Here is a 14,629-nt window from a genome sequence, read left to right as displayed (position 1 = left end):
CCTGCCATGGTTCAACAGAACACCCAGCAATCACCACACACTACCAGACTGATCACAGATAGTAGGTATAGGATAGGCAGCAATATATTATGCTGGAAGGGAGAGACAGTGAAAGTAAAAGAGCTGTCACAGAGCTTTGTACAACGCTATGGCATATATCTAGGAACGCTATAGCTCTAAGTTTGAGACACAGCCCAAACTGTCTCCACCTAGCTCTAATCCCCACTGTAACTCACAGACCGGATAGAGCGTTCAGCAGGACGGTCACCAGGGGACAGGAATCGCCCAACTGCAGTCAGGATAGATCTGCAGCGCAACTGTGGAGCCTCCAGCAGCGTGTTCAAACGGCGCCAAATGTCCAAGATGGCCGCCGCGACTTGCAGGAACGCTGGGGTATGCCAAGGCCTGCTGGGAAGTACCACGCGGTAACTCCGCCCCCCGCCTGGCAGCTCCGTCACCCATAATGGTGCCAGGTTTAAAAAACCCTCTGCTGCACCGCCGTTTGTGTCCCTGACCTTCCTCTAATAGGAAGGCAGGGTAATACTCACAGTGCTGCGGCCATGCCGTCGGCGGTGGGGCTGGGGGAGGATCGGGTGCACGCTGCGTGTGAGCGGCGCCCGTTACAGCTCCAGAGACGGTGGTCTGTCAGCCAGGGAGCCGGGCGCAAACCCTATAAGCAGCAGCCGGCTCCCTCCGGCAGGCTCCCACGTCGCAGGCAGATAGTAGCAGCAACTATCTGCCTGTCCTCAAAGGCAAAACTTGCTGCTTTATGCCCTAATTATCAAAAAGCCCAGGAGATGAGCCAAATGTGACCTGCTCCCTTTTGGGCACGATCTAAGACTGCCTGGGAGGGGAAGTAGAAGGGGAGGAGTTGGTCACACTGATTAATTATTTTAAAGTGCCCATGCTCCCTGCGGTCGCCTTCTATTCCCCAGTGTAACTCCAGTGACACCTAGTGGATGAAGGAGAAAGAGGGGATGCCCCAAAAACCCTTACTGTTCTGCCCTTGTCCTCTCGGGACATCCCCTCTTTACTTTTTAGCTTTATTGCTGAACTACTTTGGGACCACCACCAACCAAGCACCCTAGATGTACTAGAACATAATTAATGTTTTTCTTTGAAGATAACAATATTATTTTGATCAAGTTAGAGCCTGTGACAATCCTTCCCCTTCAATACTGATATGATGTATTACACACACTGCACTGTGTATGGCTGCCCTGTCTATGATGTATTACACACACTGCGTTGTGTATGGATGCCCTGTATATGATGTATTACACACACTGCACTATATATGGCTGCCCTGTATATGATGTATTACACACACTGCACTGTGTATGGCTGCTCTGTATATGATGTATTACACACAATGCACTATATATGGCTGCCCTGTATATGATGTATTACACACACTGCACTGTGTATGGCTGCTCTGTATATGATGTATTACACACACTGCACTATATATGGCTGCCCTGTATATGATGTATTACACACACTGCACTGTGTATGGCTGCTCTGTATATGATGTATTACACACACTGCACTATATATGGCTGCCCTGTATATGATGTATTACACACACTGCACTGTGTATGGCTGCCCTGTATATGATGTATTACACACACTGCACTGTGTATAGCTGCCCTGTATATGATGTATTACACACACTGCACTATATATGGCTGCCCTGTATATGATGTATTACACACACTGCACTGTGTATAGCTGCCCTGTATATGATGTATTACACACACTGCACTGTGTATGGCTGCCCTGTATATGATGTATTACACACACTGCACTGTGTATAGCTGCCCTGTATATGATGCATTACACACACTGCGTTGTGTATGGATGCCCTGTATATGATGAATTACACACTACGCTATGGCTGGCTGCCCTGTATATAATGTATTACACACACTGCACTGTGTGTGGATGCCCTGTATATTATACTCACTGCGCTGTGTATGGCTGCCCTGTATATAATGTATTACACACACTGCACTGTGTATGGATGCCCTCTATATTATACTCACTGTGCTGTGTATAGCTGCCCTGTATATAATGTTTCACACACACACTGCACTGTGTATGGCTGCCCTGTATATAATGAATCACACACACTGCACTGTGTATGGCTGCCCTGTATATAATGAATCACACACACTGCACTGTGTATGGCTGCCCTGTATATAATGTATCATACACACTGCGCTGTGTATAGATGCCCTCTATATTATACTCACTGCACTGTGTATGGCTGCCCTGTATATAATGTTTCACACACTGCACTGTGTATGGCTGCCCTGTATATAATGTATCATACACACTGCACTGTGTATGGATGCCCTCTATATTATACTCACTGTGCTGTGTATGGCTGCCCTGTATATAATGTTTCACACACACTGCACTGTGTATGGCTGCCCTGTATATAATGAATCACACACACTGCGCTGTGTATGGATGTCCTGTATATTATACTTACTGTGCTTTGTATGGCTGCCCTGTATATAATGAATCACACACACACTGCACTGTGTATGGATGCCCTGTAGAGTATACTCACTGTGCTGTGTATGGCTGCCCTGTATATAATGAATCACACACACTGCGCTGTGTATAGATGCCCTCTATATTATACTCACTGCGCTGTGTATGGCTGCCCTGTATATAATGAATCACACACACTGCACTGTGTATGGCTGTCCTGTATATAATGAATCACACACACTGCACTGTGTATGGATGCCCTGTATAGTATACTCACTGTGCTGTGTATGGCTGCCCTGTATATAATGAATCACACACACTGCACTGTGTATGGATGCCCTGTATAGTATACTCACTGCACTGTGTATGGCTGCCCTGTATATAATGTATTACACACACTGCACTGTGTATGGATGCCCTGTATATAATGAATCACACACACTGCACTGTGTATGGCTGCCCTGTATATAATGAATCACACACACTGCACTGTGTATGGCTGCCCTGTATATAATGAATCACACACACTGCACTGTGTATGGCTGCCCTGTATATAATGAATCACGCACACTGCACTGTGTATGGCTGCCCTGTATATAATGAATCACGCACACTGCACTGTGTATGGCTGCCCTGTATATAATGAATCACACACACTGCACTGTGTATGGCTGCCCTGTATATAATGAATCACACACACTGCACTGTGTATGGATGCCCTGTATATTATACTCACTGCACTGTGTATGGCTGCCCTGTATATAATGTATTACACACACAGATTGTTATAGCACATTTATTATGGTGACATTAGTGGTCTCTGGATTCGGTGCCGCCCTATACACCTCAGTGAGATCCAAGGAATCTCTCACACTCTATCCTGGGGGCCACTTCATCTGCCGGCCACCAATCACGTGCAGATGGAGATGATAGACGGACTGTGCCCCCAGCTGGCCATCATTGATCACTGCAGAGAGGAGGAACAAGGGGAGAATATTATTATCAGACACCGGGATATATTAATGTTATATACTACTGTTTTATTTTGTGTTCGGCTTAGGAAAATCCATTTCAAAATTGCCTATAAAAGATATTGAAAAATAATAAAACAAATCCCAATTTATTGCTATTAATATGTCACATGCAGGAAGCTGCTGTGGGTCCTTTAATTCTTGTTTGCACACATCTCCGATGATGGGGCACCTGCCCTTGTTTGGGGGAGAGGGTGAGGCTGCAGGTAGGGGAGTAGGGGGTGAGGATGAGGCTGCAGGTAGGGGTGAGGATGAGGCTGCTGGTAGGGGAGTAGGGGGAGAGGGTGAGGCTGCAGGTAGGGGAGAGGGTGAGGCTGCAGGTAGGGGAGTAGGGGGTGAGGATGAGGCTGCTGGTAGGGGAGTAGGGGGAGAGGGTGAGGCTGCAGGTAAGGGGAGAGGGTGAGGCTGCAGGTAGGGGAGAGGGTGAGGCTGCTGGTAGGGAGAGGCTGCAGGTAAGGGGAGAGGGTGAGGCTGCAGGTAGGGGAGTAGGGGGAGAGGGTGAGGCTGCTGGTAGGGGGAGAGGGTGAGGCTGCTGGTAGGGGAGTAGGGGAGAGAGTGAGGCTGCAGGTAAGGGGAGAGGGTGAGGCAGCAGGTAGGGGGAGAGGGTGAGGCTGCAGGTAGGGGGAGAGGGTGAGGCTGCAGGTAGGGGGAGCGGGTGAGGCTGCTGGTAGGGGGAGAGGGTGAGGATGCAGGTAGGGGGAGAGGGGGAGGCTGCTGGTAGGGGGAGCGGGGGAGGCTGCTGGTAGGGGGAGCGGGGGAGGCTGCTGGTAGGGGGAGCGGGGGAGGCTGCTGGTAGGGGGAGCGGGGGAGGCTGCTGGTAGGGGGAGCGGGGGAGGCTGCAGGTAGTGGAGTAGGGTGAGGCTGCCGGTAGGGAGGGGGAAGAGGGAGAGGGTGAGGGTGCAGGTAGGGGGAGTGGGTGAGGCTGCAGGTAGGGGGAGAGGGGGAGACTGCTGGTAGGGGGAGCGGGGGAGGCTGCTGGTAGGGGGAGAGGGTGAGGCTGCTGGTAGGGGGAGCGGGGGAGGCTGCTGGTAGGGGGAGCGGGGGAGGCTGCTGGTAGGGGGAGAGGGTGAGGCTGCTGGTAGGGGGAGAGGGGGAGACTGCTGGTAGGGGGAGCGGGGGAGGCTGCTGGTAGGGGGAGCGGGGGAGGCTGCTGGTAGGGGGAGCGGGGGAGGCTGCTGGTAGGGGGAGCGGGGGAGGCTGCTGGTAGGGGGAGCGGGGGAGGCTGCAGGTAGGGGGAGCGGGGGAGGCTGCTGGTAGGGGGAGAGGGTGAGGCTGCAGGTAGGGGAGTAGGGGGTGAGGATGAGGCTGCTGGTAGGGGAGTAGGGGGAGAGGGTGAGGCTGCTGGTAGGGGGAGCGGGGGAGGCTGCTGGTAGGGGGAGAGGGTGAGGCTGCTGGTAGGGGGAGAGGGTGAGGCTGCCGGTAGGGAGGGGGAAGAGGGAGAGGGTGAGGGTGCAGGTAGGGGGAGTGGGTGAGGCTGCAGGTAGGGGGAGAGGGGGAGGCTGCAGGTAGGGGGAGCGGGGGAGGCTGCTGGTAGGGGGAGAGGGTGAGGCTGCTGGTAGGGGGAGCGGGGGAGGCTGCTGGTAGGGGGAGAGGGTGAGGCTGCTGGTAGGGGGAGAGGGTGAGGCTGCCGGTAGGGAGGGGGAAGAGGGAGAGGGTGAGGGTGCAGGTAGGGGGAGTGGGTGAGGCTGCAGGTAGGGGGAGAGGGGGAGACTGCTGGTAGGGGGAGCGGGGGAGGCTGCTGGTAGGGGGAGCGGGGGAGGCTGCTGGTAGGGGGAGAGGGGGAGACTGCTGGTAGGGGGAGCGGGGGAGGCTGCTGGTAGGGGGAGAGGGTGAGGCTGCTGGTAGGGGGAGCGGGGGAGGCTGCAGGTAGGGGGAGCGGGTGAGGCTGCTGGTAGGGGGAGAGGGTGAGGCTGCTGGTAGGGGGAGCGGGGGAGGCTGCTGGTAGGGGGAGAGGGTGAGGCTGCTGGTAGGGGGAGAGGGGGAGACTGCTGGTAGGGGGAGCGGGGGAGGCTGCTGGTAGGGGGAGAGGGTGAGGCTGCTGGTAGGGGGAGCGGGGGAGGCTGCTGGTAGGGGGAGAGGGTGAGGCTGCTGGTAGGGGGAGAGGGTGAGGCTGCAGGTAGGGGGAGAGGGGGAGGCTGCAGGTAGTGGAGTAGAGTGAGGCTGCCGGTAGGGAGGGGGAAGAGGGAGAGGCTGCAGGTAGGGGGAGAGGGTGAGGCTGCTGGTAGGGGGAGCGGGGGAGGCTGCTGGTAGGGGGAGAGGGTGAGGCTGCTGGTAGGGGGAGAGGGTGAGGCTGCAGGTAGGGGGAGAGGGGGAGGCTGCAGGTAGTGGAGTAGAGTGAGGCTGCCGGTAGGGAGGGGGAAGAGGGAGAGGGTTAGAACACCCGCTATCGGCCTTTTGAGCGCAGGCATCCCATTCGCCGAACATGCATACTGACCCCCTGCGGAGCGCTGTGGGCACGGGATATGGATGGTGCAGTGAGAGGTAAAGGGAAACTGGTTAGCCATACTTACCAACTCTGTACCCCTCACATAGACCCTCCCTCTGCGCCAATCGGCTGGCAGTGACCAGAAGGTGACCCAGCAGCTGCAGACACAGAGTAATCCATGTTATCAGAGGAAATACAACAAGAACTACAAATACCATCAAGTCCGCAAAAAGACATTCAGCTACAGTAGCAGTGCCAGGGATGTGTGATAATCATCAGGATACAGCAAGGGCAAAACACTGCGCCCCCCTGATGCACAGCACTGCGCCCCGCTGATGATGTACAGCACTGAGCCCCGCTGATGATGTACAGCTCTGAGCCCCGCTGATGATGTACAGCACTGAGCCCCGCTGATGATGTACAGCACTGAGCCCCGCTGATGATGTACAGCACTGAGCCCCGCTGATGATGTACAGCACTGAGCCCCGCTGATGCACAGCACTGCGCCCCCCTGATGCACAGCACTGCGCCCCGCTTATGTACAGCACTGAGCCCCGCTGATGATGTACAGCACTGAGCCCCGCTGATGATGTACAGCACTGAGCCCCGCTGATGATGTACAGCACTGAGCCCCGCTGATGCACAGCACTGCGCCCCCCTGATGTACAGCACTGCGCCCCGCTGATGATGTACAGCTCTGAGCCCCGCTGATGATTTACAGCTCTGAGCCCCGCTGATGATGTACAGCTCTGAGCCCCGCTGATGATGTACAGCACTGAGCCCCGCTGATGATGTACAGCACTGAGCCCCGCTGATGATGTACAGCACTGAGCCCCGCTGATGCACAGCACTGCGCCCCCCTGATGCACAGCACTGCGCCCCGCTTATGTACAGCTCTGAGCCCCGCTGATGATGTACAGCACTGAGCCCCGCTGATGATGTACAGCACTGTGCCCCGCTGATGATGTACAGCACTGAGCCCCGCTGATGATGTACAGCACTGAGCCCCGCTGATGCACAGCACTGCACCCCGCTTATGTAAAGCACTGCGCCATGCTGATGATATACAGCTCTGAGCCCCACTGATGATGTACAGCACTGCGCCCCGCTGATGCACAGCACCCCGCTGATGCACAGCACTGAGCCCCCCTGATGATGTACAGCACTGATCCCCCCGATGATGTACAGCACTGAGCCCCGCTGATGTACAGCACTGCGCCCCGCTGATGTACAGCACTGATCCCCCTGACGATGTACAGCACTGAGCCCCCCTGATGATGTACAGCACTGATCCCCCGATGATGTACAGCACTGAGCCCCGCTGATGCACAGCACTGCGCCCCCCGATGCACTGCGCCCCCCCGATGCACAGCACTGCACCCCGCTTATGTAAAGCACTGCGCCATGCTGATGATGTACAGCTCTGAGCCCCACTGATGATGTACAGCACTGCGCCCCGCTGATGCACAGCACCCCGCTGATGCACAGCACTGAGCCCCCCCCCCCCGATGATGTACAGCACCGATCCCCCCGATGATGTAAAGCACTGCGCCCCCCTGATGTACAGCACTGAGCCCCGCTGATGATGTACAGCACTGCGCTCCGCTGATGCACAGCACCCGCTGATGCACAGCACTGAGCCCCCCCGATGATGTAAAGCACTGAGCTCCGCTGATGATGTACAGCACTGAGCCCCGCTGATGATGTACAGCACTGAGCCCCGCTGATGATGTACAGCACTGAGCCCCGCTGATGATGTACAGCTCTGAGCCCCGCTGATGATGTACAGCTCTGAGCCCCGCTGATGATGTACAGCTCTGAGCCCCGCTGATGATGTACAGCTCTGAGCCCCGCTGATGATGTACAGCTCTGAGCCCCGCTGATGATGTACAGCACTGAGCCCCGCTGATGATGTACAGCTCTGAGCCCCGCTGATGATGTACAGCTCTGAGCCCCGCTGATGATGTACAGCTCTGAGCCCCGCTGATGATGTACAGCACTGAGCCCCGCTGATGATGTACAGCACTGAGCCCCGCTGATGATGTACAGCACTGAGCCCCGCTGATGATGTACAGCTCTGCGCCCCGCTGATGCACAGCTCTGCGCCCCGCTGATGATGTACAGCTCTGAGCCCCGCTGATGATGTACAGCTCTGAGCCCCGCTGATGATGTACAGCTCTGAGCCCCGCTGATGATGTACAGCTCTGAGCCCCGCTGATGATGTACAGCACTGAGCCCCGCTGATGATGTACAGCACTGAGCCCCGCTGATGATGTACAGCACTGAGCCCCGCTGATGATGTACAGCTCTGAGCCCCGCTGATGATGTACAGCTCTGAGCCCCGCTGATGATGTACAGCTCTGAGCCCCGCTGATGATGTACAGCACTGAGCCCCGCTGATGATGTACAGCACTGAGCCCCGCTGATGATGTACAGCACTGAGCCCCGCTGATGATGTACAGCACTGAGCCCCGCTGATGATGTACAGCTCTGAGCCCCGCTGATGATGTACAGCTCTGAGCCCCGCTGATGATGTACAGCTCTGAGCCCCGCTGATGATGTACAGCACTGAGCCCCGCTGATGATGTACAGCACTCAGCCCCGCTGATGCACAGCACTGAGTCCCCCCGATGATGTACAGCACTGAGCCCCGCTGATGATGTACAGCTCTGAGCCCCGCTGATGATGTACAGCTCTGAGCCCCGCTGATGATGTACAGCACTGAGCAATGCTGATGATGTACAGCACTGAGCCCCGCTGATGATGTACAGCTCTGAGCCCCGCTGATGATGTACAGCTCTGAGCCCCGCTGATGATGTACAGCTCTGAGCCCCGCTGATGATGTACAGCTCTGAGCCCCGCTGATGTAGTACAGCACTGATCCCCCTGACGATGTACAGCTCTGCGCCCCGCTGATGCACAGCTCTGCGCCCCGCTGATGCACAGCACTGAGCCCCGCTGATGTACAGCTCTGAGCCCCGCTGATGATGTACAGCACTGAGCCCCGCTGATGATGCACAGCTATGCGCCCCGCTGATGCACAGCACTGAGCCCCGCTGATGTACAGCTCTGAGCCCCGCTGATGATGTACAGCACTGAGCCCCGCTGATGATGTACAGCACTGAGCCCCGCTGATGATGTACAGCACTGAGCCCCGCTGATGATGTACAGCACTGAGCCCCGCTGATGATGTACAGCTCTGAGCCCCGCTGATGATGTACAGCTCTGAGCCCCGCTGATGATGTACAGCACTGATCCCCCTGACGATGTACAGCTCTACGCCCCGCTGATGCACAGCACTGAGCACCGCTGATGCACAGCACTGAGCCCCGCTGATGTACAGCTCTGAGCCCCGCTGATGTACAGCTCTGCGCCCGATGATGTACAGCACTGAGCCCCGCTGATGATGTACAGCACTGAGCCCCGCTGATGATGTACAGCACTGCACCCCGCTGATGCACAGCACTGCGCCCCGATGATGTACAGCACTGCGCCCCCCTGATGTACAGCACTGAGCCCCGCTGATGATCTACAGCACTGAGCCCCGCTGATGATGTACAGCACTGAGCCCCGCTGATGATGTACAGCACTGAGCCCCCTGATGATGTACAGCACTGAGCCCCTCTGATGTACAGCTCAGAAATGTGGGGTGCCACAGATATCCCCAGTTACCTGAGTATCTCCAGCTGTCACTTGACTTATTCTGGTGATCGGTGTCTTGGGAATGACAAGAAAATGGATCGGAGCCTGCGGGGTAATGTCACGGAAAGCTAAGCACTGGAAGAGAAACAGCGTGTGTCAGGGCGGATGGAGGAGTGGTGGGCACATCCCAGGACAGCGGGTGTCAGGGCAGAGGGAGGAGTGGTGGGCACAGCCCAGGACAGCGGGTGTCAGGGCGGATGGAGGAGTGGTGGGCACATCCCAGGACAGCGGGTGTGAGGGCGGGTGGAGGAGTGGTGGGCACATCCCAGGACAGCGGGTGTGAGGGCGGATGGAGGAGTGGTGGGCACATCCCAGGACAGCGGGTGTCAGGGCGGGTGGAGGAGTGGTGGGCACATCCCAGGACAGCGGGTGTGAGGGCGGGTGGAGGAGTGGTGGGCACACCCCAGGACAGCGGGTGTCAGGGCGGGTGGAGGAGTGGTGGGCACATCCCAGGACAGCGGGTGTGAGGGCGGGTGGAGGAGTGGTGGGCACATCCCAGGACAGCGGGTGTCAGGGTGGATGGAGGAGTGGTGGGCACATCCCAGGACAGCGGGTGTGAGGGCGGGTGGAGGAGTGGTGGGCACATACCAGGACAGCGGGTGTCAGGGTGGACGGAGGAGTGGTGGGCACATCCCAGGACAGCGGGTGTGAGGGCGGGTGGAGGAGTGGTGGGCACAGCCCAGGACAGCGGGTGTCAGGGCGGATGGAGGAGTGGTGGGCACATCCCAGGACAGCTGGTGTCAGGGTGGATGGAGGAGTGGTGGGCACATCCCAGGACAGCGGGTGTGAGGGCGGGTGGAGGAGTGGTGGGCACATCCCAGGACAGCTGGTGTCAGGGTGGACGGAGGAGTGGTGGGCACAGCCCAGGACAGCTGGTGTCAGGGTGGACGGAGGAGTGGTGGGCACAGCCCAGGACAGCGGGTGTCAGGGCGGGTGGAGGAGTGGTGGGCACAGCCCAGGACAGCGGGTGTCAGGGCGGGTGGAGGAGTGGTGGGCACAGCCCAGGACAGCTGGTGTCAGGGCGGGTGGAGGAGTGGTGGGCACATCCCAGGACAGCTGGTGTCAGGGCGGGTGGAGGAGTGGTGGGCACATCCCAGAACAGCGGGTGTGAGGGCGGGTGGAGGAGTGGTGGGCACATACCAGGACAGCGGGTGTCAGGGTGGACGGAGGAGTGGTGGGCACATCCCAGGACCGCGGGTGTGAGGGCGGGTGGAGGAGTGGTGGGCACAGCCCAGGACAGCGGGTGTGAGGGCGGGTGGAGGAGTGGTGGGCACAGCCCAGGACAGCGGGTGTCAGGGCGGATGGAGGAGTGGTGGGCACATCCCAGGACAGCTGGTGTCAGGGTGGATGGAGGAGTGGTGGGCACATCCCAGGACAGCGGGTGTGAGGGCGGGTGGAGGAGTGGTGGGCACATCCCAGGACAGCTGGTGTCAGGGTGGACGGAGGAGTGGTGGGCACAGCCCAGGACAGCTGGTGTCAGGGTGGACGGAGGAGTGGTGGGCACAGCCCAGGACAGCGGGTGTCAGGGCGGGTGGAGGAGTGGTGGGCACAGCCCAGGACAGCGGGTGTCAGGGCGGGTGGAGGAGTGGTGGGCACAGCCCAGGACAGCTGGTGTCAGGGCGGGTGGAGGAGTGGTGGGCACATCCCAGGACAGCTGGTGTCAGGGCGGGTGGAGGAGTGGTGGGCACATCCCAGAACAGCGGGTGTGAGGGCGGGTGGAGGAGTGGTGGGCACATACCAGGACAGCGGGTGTCAGGGTGGACGGAGGAGTGGTGGGCACATCCCAGGACCGCGGGTGTGAGGGCGGGTGGAGGAGTGGTGGGCACAGCCCAGGACAGCGGGTGTCAGGGCGGATGGAGGAGTGGTGGGCACATCCCAGGACAGCTGGTGTCAGGGTGGATGGAGGAGTGGTGGGCACATCCCAGGACAGCGGGTGTGAGGGCGGGTGGAGGAGTGGTGGGCACATCCCAGGACAGCTGGTGTCAGGGTGGACGGAGGAGTGGTGGGCACAGCCCAGGACAGCTAGTGTCAGGGTGGACGGAGGAGTGGTGGGCACAGCCCAGGACAGCGGGTGTCAGGGCGGGTGGAGGAGTGGTGGGCACAGCCCAGGACAGCGGGTGTCAGGGCGGGTGGAGGAGTGGTGGGCACAGCCCAGGACAGCGGGTGTCAGGGCGGGTGGAGGAGTGGTGGGCACATCCCAGGACAGCTGGTGTCAGGGTGGACGGAGGAGTGGTGGTCACAGCCCAGGACAGCGGGTGTCAGGGCGGGTGGAGGAGTGGTGGGCACATCCCAGGACAGCGGGTGTGAGGGCGGATGGAGGAGTGGTGGGCACATCCCAGGACAGCGGGTGTCAGGGTGGATGGAGGAGTGGTGGGCACATCCCAGGACAGCTGGTGTGAGGGGGGATGGAGGAGTGGTGGGCACAGCCCAGGACAGCGGGTGTCAGGGCGGATGGAGGAGTGGTGGGCACATCCCAGGACAGCGGGTGTCAGGGTGGATGGAGGAGTGGTGGGCACATCCCAGGACAGCTGGTGTGAGGGGGGATGGAGGAGTGGTGGGCACAGCCCAGGACAGCGGGTGTCAGGGCGGATGGAGGAGTGGTGGGCACATCCCAGGACAGCGGGTGTCAGGGCGGATGGAGGAGTGGTGGGCACATCCCAGGACAGCTGGTGTGAGGGGGGATGGAGGAGTGGTGGGCACATCCCAGGACAGCGGGTGTGAGGGCGGATGGAGGAGTGGTGGGCACATCCCAGGACAGCGGGTGTCAGGGTGGATGGAGGAGTGGTGGGCACATCCCAGGACAGCTGGTGTGAGGGGGGATGGAGGAGTGGTGGGCACAGCCCAGGACAGCGGGTGTCAGGGCGGATGGAGGAGTGGTGGGCACATCCCAGGACAGCGGGTGTCAGGGCGGATGGAGGAGTGGTGGGCACATCCCAGGACAGCTGGTGTGAGGGGGGATGGAGGAGTGGTGGGCACAGCCCAGGACAGCGGGTGTGAGGGGGGATGGAGGAGTGGTGGGCACATCCCAGGACAGCTGGTGTCAGGGCGGGTGGAGGAGTGGTGGGCACATCCCAGGACAGCTGGTGTCAGGGCGGGTGGAGGAGTGGTGGGCACATCCCAGGACAGCGAGTGTCAGGGCGGATGGAGGAGTGGTGGGCACATCCCAGGACAGCGGGTGTCAGGGCGGATGGAGGAGTGGTGGGCACATCCCATGACAGCGGGTGTCAGGGTGGATGGAGGAGTGGTGGGCACATCCCAGGACAGCGGGTGTCAGGGCGGATGGAGAACTGGTGGGCACAGCCCAGGACAGCGGGTGTTAGGGTGGATGGAGGAGTGGTGGGCACAGCCCCGGACAGATGCTTGGCATTCGGTACCTGGTCATCCTCATAGATGATATCTGCTGGTAGAGACCGGTCGATAATCTTGGAGAATATGGTGGGAGATGACCTCTGTGCTGCCGCGTGCTTCGCTCTCTCCACCTCATCACTGCCCGTCCCCGCACCGGCACAGTATGGTCGCTGACAGAACAGAGGAAGCCACGTCAAATCAAAGAGCTTTATTGTCATTAAGCAAAACAAGGAGGAGTTGTTAAATGAAATCCATGTACAGCACTGAGGATACTACAAGGACGGACTATTTCTGACACGAGACCGGACAGTGATTGTTATTCAACATACGAATGAACAACGGAAAATAAACCATCATACAGTCGCTTGGTCGAGACATTCATTCTCTAAATCTCTTGTTTGATGCCCCCCCCCCCCCCCCCGGTGTGGGTGACCGGGTCACATAATATTGCGGGCTTTTTCCAACACCCTGTTCTCATAAAGGTTGCGCACCCCTATAATTTTGTTTGCAGACCTAACAAGACGTTGTAACCTCCTTCTCTCCTCTGCAGTTCCCAAACCGCGCTGTTATCCCATGTGAGAGAACGGTGTCTCTACGTCCACCTGCTGCTCTCAGAGACATCCCAGAAACATTGGTGTAAAATTACTAGAAACCATAAAAACTGAAGTCACCGATCTCAATATCTGTCTCCTCCGTTACTACTGACAGTTTCGCAGGGCCGGTACGTTTTCTAAAATCAATGACCATTGCTCTTGTATTGGCCCCATTCAGAACAAGGTTTACTCCAATGTACTAACCTGGCTGCCTCATTTCTGTATAAACTCTGTCGTCCTTCCATAAACCCCACAACTGCTATATCACCAGCAAACTACACAAACCTTACTGATTCCGCACAGGATTCCCCATCATAGGGGAACAAAGCGTCTAACAAAGGGCTAAGAACGCACCCATGTGGAACTCCTGTGTTTGGTGTCACTTTGTGTGACCTATAACACCCCAGCTTTACAACCTGCGGCCTCTTTGTCAGGAAGTCTGAAATCCAATTGCACATGTGCCCGTTTAGACCTAAATTAAATAACTTGGATATAAATAAGGAAGATACAACAGAATCAGAAATAAAACCCTCATGTCCGAATTCTGTAACTGGGTCAGTGCTGAGTGTATAACAGTGAGGACCGCGGCATCAGTGGAGCCATTCTCCTTATAAGGGAAATCCACCTACAGAAAGACCTTTACTCTGTCCCATCACTACACGCTCAAAGCATTTCATAACCAGTAACATCAAGGCAATGGGTCGATGGTGGTTTAAACAGGTTGGTACATACTTTTTCGGTGTTGGGATAATAGCTGAACTAGGGACCACGCAGTTCACAAGGGATAAATTCAACAGCAGCGTAAATATCCCCCCAACCGCTCAGCACAACCAATAAGAGCCCTACCCTGGATCCCACGAGGGGTAATGTACATACAGGAGGATATTTACTAAGCTGAAGATGCCTATTTTATGTGTATTACTATTCTCTGCATTTACTATGCTGGAAATACACCTATTCCTATTCATGGCACATTCCTATTCGTATTTACCAATATATACGCCATCAAAAGAATATGACTAGGAATC

At 57.5% G+C, this 14,629-nt stretch overlaps 1 protein-coding gene across 1 annotated transcript; it reads right to left on the bottom strand.

The window, feature by feature from the left end:
• Positions 1-3,282: 3,282 nt before the first annotated feature.
• HINT2 (histidine triad nucleotide binding protein 2) lies at positions 3,283-13,241 on the bottom strand. The gene is made up of 4 exons (XM_083155492.1): positions 13,035-13,241; positions 9,631-9,735; positions 6,044-6,116; positions 3,283-3,469 (listed from the first exon to the last, which is right to left on the bottom strand). The coding sequence occupies exons 1-4, from the start codon at positions 13,224-13,226 to the stop codon at positions 3,378-3,380; spliced, it is 462 nt and encodes a 153-aa protein (XP_083011618.1). The 5' UTR covers positions 13,227-13,241; the 3' UTR covers positions 3,283-3,377.
• Positions 13,242-14,629: the final 1,388 nt, after the last annotated feature.

The sequence above is a fragment of the Crinia signifera genome, chromosome 1, assembly GCF_055691185.1.
Source record: "Crinia signifera chromosome 1, ASM5569118v1, whole genome shotgun sequence".
NCBI classification, from domain to species: domain Eukaryota; kingdom Metazoa; phylum Chordata; class Amphibia; order Anura; family Myobatrachidae; genus Crinia; species Crinia signifera.
The sequence above is the reverse complement of the archived record's forward strand: the minus strand, read 5'-3'. Positions and strand labels throughout refer to the sequence as shown.

Coding starts and splice junctions, on each gene's coding strand:
- HINT2 (XM_083155492.1), bottom strand. CDS start 13,226: ATGACAATAAAGCTCTTTGATTTGACGTGGCTTCCTCTGTTCTGTCAG. Junction 9,736..13,034: donor TCATCTATGAGGATGACCAG/GTACCGAATGCC, acceptor TTTCTCTTCCAG/TGCTTAGCTTTCCGTGACAT. Junction 3,470..6,043: donor ATGTGAGGGGTACAGAGTTG/GTAAGTATGGCT, acceptor TCCTCTCTGCAG/TGATCAATGATGGCCAGCTG.